Source organism: Triticum aestivum, chromosome 6B (genome assembly GCF_018294505.1).
Source record: "Triticum aestivum cultivar Chinese Spring chromosome 6B, IWGSC CS RefSeq v2.1, whole genome shotgun sequence".
Classification (NCBI taxonomy): Eukaryota; Viridiplantae; Streptophyta; class Magnoliopsida; order Poales; family Poaceae; genus Triticum; species Triticum aestivum.
Window position 1 is genome coordinate 389,833,008 of NC_057810.1, and position 8,189 is coordinate 389,841,196.

The 8,189-nt window shown below is 43.7% G+C and overlaps 1 protein-coding gene across 9 annotated transcripts; it reads right to left on the reverse strand.

The window, feature by feature from the left end:
• Positions 1 to 1,156: 1,156 nt before the first annotated feature.
• LOC123137234 (uncharacterized) lies at positions 1,157 to 5,360 on the reverse strand. Of its 9 annotated transcripts, none has more exons than XR_006467943.1 (7): positions 4,880 to 5,355; positions 4,018 to 4,799; positions 3,498 to 3,608; positions 3,213 to 3,408; positions 2,860 to 2,968; positions 1,581 to 1,668; positions 1,157 to 1,503 (listed from the first exon to the last, which is right to left on the reverse strand). XR_006467943.1 is itself a non-coding variant. In XM_044556888.1 (4 exons), the coding sequence occupies exons 2-4, from the start codon at positions 4,204 to 4,206 to the stop codon at positions 3,319 to 3,321; spliced, it is 390 nt and encodes a 129-aa protein (XP_044412823.1). In that variant the 5' UTR covers positions 4,207 to 4,799; positions 4,880 to 5,352; the 3' UTR covers positions 2,977 to 3,318. The 9 variants fall into 9 exon arrangements, 2 of the variants coding, with proteins under 2 accessions (XP_044412823.1, XP_044412822.1); XR_006467937.1 differs by having other exon boundaries at positions 1,607 to 1,668; positions 4,880 to 5,354; XR_006467939.1 differs by having other exon boundaries at positions 1,581 to 2,968; positions 4,880 to 5,360.
• Between the last annotated feature and the right edge of the window lie 2,829 nt (positions 5,361 to 8,189).

An 8,189-nucleotide genomic window follows, 5' to 3' on the forward strand; every position in this document is an offset into this window, starting at 1 on the left:
GTTTCGACCGTAGGAGGTCCGTTTCCTCCGTTTTGCGGTACGCCACACCCCTCCCGATCAACGGACCCCCGTTTCGATCGTAGGAGGTCCGTTTCCTCCGTTGTGCGGTACGTCAGACCCCTCCCGATGAACAGGATCTTGTTTCGAACGTGGCTGGTCGAACACAAGGCCGTTTCCTCCGTTGTGCGGTATGCCAGGCCTCATTTCCATCGCCTGTTCAGTCCAAGCCCTCCCGATGAACACGACCATGCATTCCGTTCCGACCCGGCCGGTTGGCTCCCCATGAACATGACGACGACGCTGTTTCTCCGTTTCGACCCAGCCATGTACACGAGCCCTCGCCGTACGTATGCGCAAGTAAGCGTTCGAGACACCGCCCGTATGTACAGATACGTGGCCGTATTTTCTTTCTTGCACCCTGGCCGCTATACGTACGTGTACATGCTACGTGTGTGCCTCTACTACGACACGTGCGCGCCTCTACATCCACCAGTATATATGTACGTACATATTCGTGACCAGAATGACAACGCTACGTATGCTTCGACCAGGTGGGTCCCGACTGTCAGACACTTCCTTGCGTGTGAAAATGTAGCTGGTGGGTCCCAATAGTCAAGAGGGGCGAATCGTTTTTTTTTGCTCGGACGCACTTCCTTTGCGTGCGAAGATGTAGCTGGTGGGTTGGTCGGGAATACAAGTTTCTCTAACAGACAGTCGGTCGGGAAAGACTATTGCCGACCAACAACGTCTGTTGGGGAAAGTCCAGACGGGAAAGCCCTTTCCCGACCGACATATCTTTCCCGACCGACTGTTTGTCGGCTATAAGGTATCTTTCCCGACCAACAATATGTTGGGCCTGCCATGGGCCTTTCCCGACCAACAGTTTGTTGGGGTTGCCATGGGCCTTTCCCGACCGACTATCAGACAGGGTAATCTTTCCCGACTGACAATTCGTTAGTGTAGCCAAGGGTTTTCCCGACCGACTATCTGACAGGGTCTTGTTTCCCGACCAACATTCTGTCGAGCCAAGCATTAGCCTTTCCCGACCGGCTGTGTGACATGGTTTTTTTTACCAACCAACAACCGTTAGCCTTCCCACAGCTGGATTTCACGTTACCCACAGAATGTCAATGAAGTTACATAATCATACATAACAATAACATGCATCATCCAACAATATTAAACCAGAACCAAACAATAGTCACACACATTCATTAATTTTCACATATAAATAGTTCAATAGTTATGAACGAATGGCCAGCCAAGTTTCCTATAAATAAACTAATGTAACTAATTAAATAGAGGAAACATGATAGTTCACTGTCTGAGAGCAAAAGTTTGTCGCTTTGTTTTCTGCAATACATCATCTACCTTGGCTCCTTGTAGTGGGCAACTACATACCCATCCTCACAGCCTTCCAGCAAGATCGTTGCATCGTTCTCGCACTTGATATCAAAGCCTTCATCCTTCATCTCATTGGAGAACATTCTCTAGCTTGAACATCTGCAAGTCAAAATCCCCGATAAATATTCCACACAACGTTATATTTTCTCTAAGCTACCTTCAATATCATTTCATACCAAAGCAACTCAAGAGAATTCATTACCACTGACAGGAAAAGGGGTACCCTTCTAGAAATTTTAAAAGCGCGTGTATCTTTAGCCATTCCTACATGAATGAAAGAAGAAATCAGATGATTAAGAAAAGTTAGCAGCTGAATAAGAACAGGTAGCATCAAAAGCATTTGCTTAGCATCTGCAACATGATAAAGGATATTTCAATTAGCATCATGAGGCTTGCAGAGTATAGAAACCAACTACCATTAGCATCATGAGGCTTAGTAAAAAAATGTGAAGCTGAAGTCGTTTCCATGTTCATTTGCATCGACGTACACCCAGAATTCAGCAGACAGCAGCATAGCAAGGTTGACAAGCAGCAAACCAGCAAGATCGAACATAGTTTCACATCATTTCATTTTTCAACTAGATGATGCACACTACAAAGCCAGAACCTAGAACTGCACATGGATTACAAAAGTTGTTGTTATTTAGTGCACTGGTTGTTATAGTGGAGCTTCAGTACAATAAATATCGAAATTACATAGTTATAGAAGTGTATTAAGTTGCCATGCATAATAATCTCCCTGATGCTCTTTTTCAACGCCGATGTTGTTCTGCTGCTGTTCTTATTTAATCTCCCCCTCGGCGCTCAACAGGAGAAGCACCGGCCAAGGGCCAAGTATGCATAGACAGGGGAACATGGCAGAATACCATGCCACTCGATGAGAACAAAATAAAGTCAAGGAAGCTGCTATACATTGGGTGATACAGCATAGAATCAATTGTGTGACATTTTCATCGACCCGTGCATACACACGGGGTACCTTTTTTGTGTTTGAGATTATTAGTTGGGAATAACTATGACGATCTTAAATCGTTAGACCATAGTTTACATCACAAACAGTTTTTGCTTATGCCGCATATGCTATTTTTCTATAAATCTAGGAAAAACGAAAATATGCACACAGGATCTGTACACATAAACTGCGTTGAGTATAAACTGCGTTGGGTATTTCACTTCATAGGATCTGTACACCACTGATCATGTTCTTACAGTATGCACATATACATCTTAATTTCTCTAATCACAAAGTAATAAACTTATAGTGAAAGGGATACCAAACAGAGTTTTTGGAGAAAATAGAGATGAAGTTCACAATTAGTACTTTTGATAACATTAGAGAGAGAGAGAGAGAGAGAGAGAGAGAGTAGTTTAGTTTTTATTTTGTCGCAAAGATGCATGTGCGAGTGTACTTATCTAGGAAATTAATTAACAAAAAGACATAGTTCTTTTGATAACCTTCTATGCCACGCATTAATCCTTGGGGTGCTCGCTCTTTGTCTCGATGGCAGCCTTCTTCACAGCCTCAGTATATTTTTCCATTATTCATAAATTAAGCTAGCACTATCTGCTCATTGGAACACATATACTCATCATGGTGGTCTCTTGTGATACAGAAAAAATTGTGGGGATATTGCTCAGATTCAGAAGGCATTGTATATATTTTTTGACTTATTTTTATTCATAACACTTTCTTACATGGAAACAATATATTTGCGCATAGTATAAGTTATATGTACAAAGCACAGTGCAAAGGTTAAAATAGCATAAGACTATTATAATCAATATGCATGATTAAAGGAAAAGCGAACCTTGCCTGACCAAATGCGGGTCAAATTTGGAAATTGTTGCCTGAGCAACAGGAGTTTCATGACCAGTCCATGCATACAGAAGTACGAACACGACCCCTTGGCTCCTTCATTCCACATACATGTGCAAACAGATCACCTTCTTGAATGCTTTTTCCTTCCATTCAGTGCGCTTTTCAGCTTTCTCTACGAGATATTTCTGCAAAATGTATTATATTTACTTGCTATGTAAATTTTACTTGTACAATTTTTGAGTAATACAGAGAAAGCATGGCAAAAGTGACTTACAATTGTTGCTTCTGCCTGCGGCACATAACTCCCTTTCTTATCCCCTTTCTTGCATGTATTTGTCTCGATATAAACTTGATCTCTTCGAGGCTGATGGACAAGTTTGACAGCCTACAATCATTTATTTATTTTACATGCATTAGTCACTGAAACATAGTGGCATATCACTTTTAATTGGGGTAATTATTTTTCATTTTCTTCAGTAACACGGGCATGACTCTTGCTGCTGGATGTATGAGACACTTGCGTGATTCTTTTTGGCGATAGCACTGCGAGACTACAAGAAAAAAAGGAAAGGAGATTTATTATGACTAGACATGTTGGCAACAACACTGCCTACTGTTTTGATATCGTATATATTGTTTGACCAATAATTGCAACTAATGATTACATGCATATTTGTTTATTTAGGTCCAGAACAGAGTATGTTACAAGGAATCAGCATGTGCTACATATATTTAGGTCCAGAACAGAGTGTGGATGCATATACTACAGTTTTCTAGTCAGCGGGATGACTTACTTCAAATACCGAAGATCTCCAGTAAGTAATAAGGTTCTTCCAGTCAGCTTCACTAATTCTACTGTCACATCTTTTCATAAGTTGTGCATCAATCAGCGCGGCATCAAACTTGTACCTCTTACCGCTTTCAGATGTTCCTCCATGACCACCACCACCTTTAGCTTTTCCGCTTCCACTTGCGCTTGCCATTTTTCCTCCTGCTACTTCTCCTTGACGACTCAATGTTACCAGCAATTATACACTATGCTACCTGCAGAAACCAAGTCAGCGAAAACAGGGGGCAAAAGCCATGTCATCTCATGTAAAAAGAAAGTTTTTACATTTGAACAATCCTCTTATCAAGCACAATGAGACACTAAACACGGTGGCAGACTAAACACATCATGGCAGACTAAGCACAAAACAGGAAACATATCCGGGGAACCTTTTTGGAAGAGCAAAAATTAACTTATCTTGGGCAGAAGCATAACAAGAGTAACACCGTAAACATGACTCTTAGTGAAAGGTGAACTAAATGACCAATGGAAAAAAAAGATTAGTTCATATCGGTACCACAAAATTTGCACTGGAAATAAACAAAATTTGCACACAACAGCTCAACTTCTAAAATTAGTTCATATCGCTGCCATAAAGCTTCTCACAATCAGACTAGCTGGCAGCAGTACACAGCAAATCGGAGAACCAGAGAATAATAAAAGCATGAGGTGCCTTGTCCACTGGAACATCTACTTGTTTCCCACCGCCGGAGCTCCCCGTTCCCCGCCGCCGGAGTAATCCTTTCCCTGCCAGCAACTGTCAAAATACGCCTCCAGAAGAGAGAGATAGAAGGAGGGATGCAAAGACAGAGAGGGAGGAGTTATACCTCAGCCGCATCGATGCCCTTGCCCAGCCGCACGCTGCCCCGATCCAAATCGCCGCCACCGCTGCGTGTGCTTTCGTGGTGGACATGGGGGAGGTCGGGCCAGGGAGGAAGGCGGCAACTGTGCTGGATGTGGCCGTGGAGAGAGGCGGCCACCCGGAGAGAGAGCAGGAAGGCGTTGGGCCGGCAGTGGAGATGCAGGACAACGTTGGGCTGCGCTGAAGGGGCAGGACGGCGTGGAGCGGTGCTATAGAGGCACGGCGGTGTTTAGAGGCATGGCTGCGTCGGGCGGCGCTGTAGAGGCATGGCGGTATGGGGCGGCGGTGGTACGGCGTCGAGATCGACCGGCGGTAGCCCCGGGCGGTGTCGGGGCGGCGGTGGGACGGCATGGGATCGACCGGCGGGAGCCCCAGGCAGCGTGCGTGGGGAACGAATCTAGGGATTTGGCTACCTTCTGCGCGTGCTTGTGATTTTTGGGAAAAAATCTTCGCGGGTTGGGCCTGTTATTGGCGCTACAAATTTGGCGTTCGCGCGCGAGGCCCATTTAGCGTCTGATGGTTGGTCGGGGTTATTTACCGACCGATGGTCTGACGGGCATAACAGAATTCCCGACCGATTGTTGGATGTTATATGGTTTAGCATTCCCGACCGATAGTAGGTCACTATATAGAGGTTTCCCGACCCACAGTTTGTTAGAAATTTTACTGATAGATTATCGGTCAGCAATACTGTGTTTTTCCCAACAGACATCAGTAGGGAATTCTAGTGCGTGGTGTAGTGGTTCCAGCAGTCAGGGGGCGAATCGTTTTTTTTTTCTGACGCACTTCCTTCCGTGCGAAGATGTAGCTGGTGGGTCCCAGCAGTCATGGGGGCGAATCGATTTTTTTTTGCCCGGACGCACTTCCTTGCATGCGAAGATGTAGTTGGTGGGTCCCAGTAGTCAGGGGGAAACGTTTTTTTTGTGAAATACGGTGGCCCGTCCGGTGGGTCCCTGCTGTCAAGTGGAGGAATCATTATTTTGCACGTAATAAGGAGGCACTTCCTTGCTGCGGCCATGGACCCAGCTGTCAGCCTCTCCACGTACAGTCCACGTCCGATGGAAGTCGTTCCTTGACCATGTTGACCACGCCGCGCCGAGAGCATTACGGCGGTGGACGACGGCGAGGCCTAGGAAGGGGACGACTCGGAGTCGGGGAAGACGCAGCAGTGGATGCCCACGCAAAGAGGAGTACAAGGGTTCACTGGTTCGGCTGCGGTGTGAGGCTACTGTCGCCGCAGAATAACAGGAGGTGTGGGTGAGTAGAGGGATGGCCTGGACAGCGGTGGGAGTAGTCCGTTCTTGTTCCAATGTTCATCCTTCTCCAAGCTAGGTCCTTCATTTGTAAGCAAAACAAATGTATCCAATTTAGGCAGCATCATATTCTCATGAACATTAGAATCATTACCAAGAAACGAAAGTACCTGGTAATTTAGTTGGCGTGCACGAGCTCTAGTAATTGGTCCAGTATGTATAGCAGCAGGGGCTGTGGGTGTAACAATTGTATTGATGTCCTCATCATCATCCCCTTCTTGAAATGAAGTCGTCCTCGACGGAAGTTCATCTTCCTCACCCAAATAAGGCTTCAAATCTGCAATGTTAAAAGTGGGACTAACCCCAAAATCTGCAGGCAGCTCAAGTTTATATGCATTATCATTTATTTTCTCTAACACCTTAAAGGGACCATCAGCACGTGGCATTAACTTTGATTTGCGCAAATCAGGAAATCTATCCTTACGCAAATGTAACCAAACAAGATCTCCAGGTGCAAACACAACATGTTTTCTACCCTTATCTCCAGCAAGTTTATATTTAGCATTCATACGCTCAATGTTTTCCTTAGTTAACTCATGCATTTTTAAAATCAATTCAGCATGTTGTTTAGCATCAAAATTAACCTTCTCCGAAGATGGAAGAGGCAACAAATCAATAGGTGCACGAGGTAGGAAACCATACACAACTTCAAAAGGGCACATCTTAGTAGTAGAATGCAATGAACGATTATAAGCAAATTCAATATGAGGCAAGCATTCCTCCCATATTTTCTTATTATTCTTCAAAACAGCCCTAAGAATAGTAGACAACGTTCTATTGACTACTTCAGTTTGTCCATCAGTTTGGGGGTGACAAGTAGTACTCAAAAGCAGTTTAGTCCCCAACTTAGCCCATAAACATCTCCAAAAGTGGCTAAGAAGTTTAGTATCACGATCTGAAACAATAGTATTTGGCACACCATGCAAGCGAATAATTTCACGAAAGAACAAATCAGCAACATTAACAGCATCATCGCTTTTATGACATGGTATAAAGTGTGCCATTTTCGAGAATCTATCCACGACAACAAATATGCTATCCCTCCCCTTCTTTGTTCGAGGTAAACCTAAAACAAAGTCCATAGATATATCCTCCCAAGGAACACTAGGTACAGGCAAAGGCATATATAAACCATGAGGATTGAGTCGTGACTTAGCTTTTTGACATGTAGTGCAGCGAGCAATAAAATGCTCAACATCCCGTCTCATCTTTGGCCAAAAGAAATGTGTAGCAAGTATGTCCTCCGTCTTCTTCACGCCAAAGTGTCCCATTAATCCTCCTCCATGCGCCTCCTGCAACAACAAAAGACGAACGGAGCTAGCTGGAATGCATAGCTTGTTAGCACGAAACACAAATCCATCGTTAACGACGAACTTGTTCCACATTCTTCCTTCTTTACAATTCTGCATTACATCTTTAAAATCAGCATCATGCACATATTGATCTTTGATGGTCTCCAAACCAAATATTTTGAAGTCAAGTTGTGAAAGCATAGTATAGCGGTGAGACAATGCATCAGCAATAACATTTTCTTTCCCCTTCTTGTGTTTAATGACATAAGGAAAAGTCTCAATGAATTCAACCCATTTAGCATGTCTACGATTCAGTTTAGCTTGACTTTTAATATGTTTCAAAGATTCATGATCAGAATGTATAACAAATTCTTTGGGCCATAAATAATGTTGCCATGTTTCTAAAGTCCGAACAAGAGCATATAATTCTTTATCATAAGTAGAATAATTCAGACTAGGCCCACTCAATTTTTCAGAAAAGTATGCAACATGTTTGCCATCTTGTAATAACATACCGCCTGATCCAATTCCACTAGCATCACATTCAAGCTCAAAAGTCTTATTAAAATCAGGAAGTTGGAGTAAAGGAGCATGTGTCAACTTATCTTTCAATACCGAGAAGGCTTCTTCATGTGCGGTACCCCAAAGAAAAGGCACATCTTTCTTTGTA

What these genes read in the sequence shown, in the direction of transcription:
- LOC123137234 (XM_044556887.1), bottom strand. Translation starts at nt 5,265, where the DNA reads ATGCCGTCCCACCGCCGCCCCGACACCGCCCGGGGCTACCGCCGGTCG. An exon ending in AGGGCATCGATGCGGCTGAG is followed by an intron (nt 4,800 to 4,879) that starts GTATAACTCCTC and finishes AGTTGCTGGCAG; the next exon opens with GGAAAGGATTACTCCGGCGG.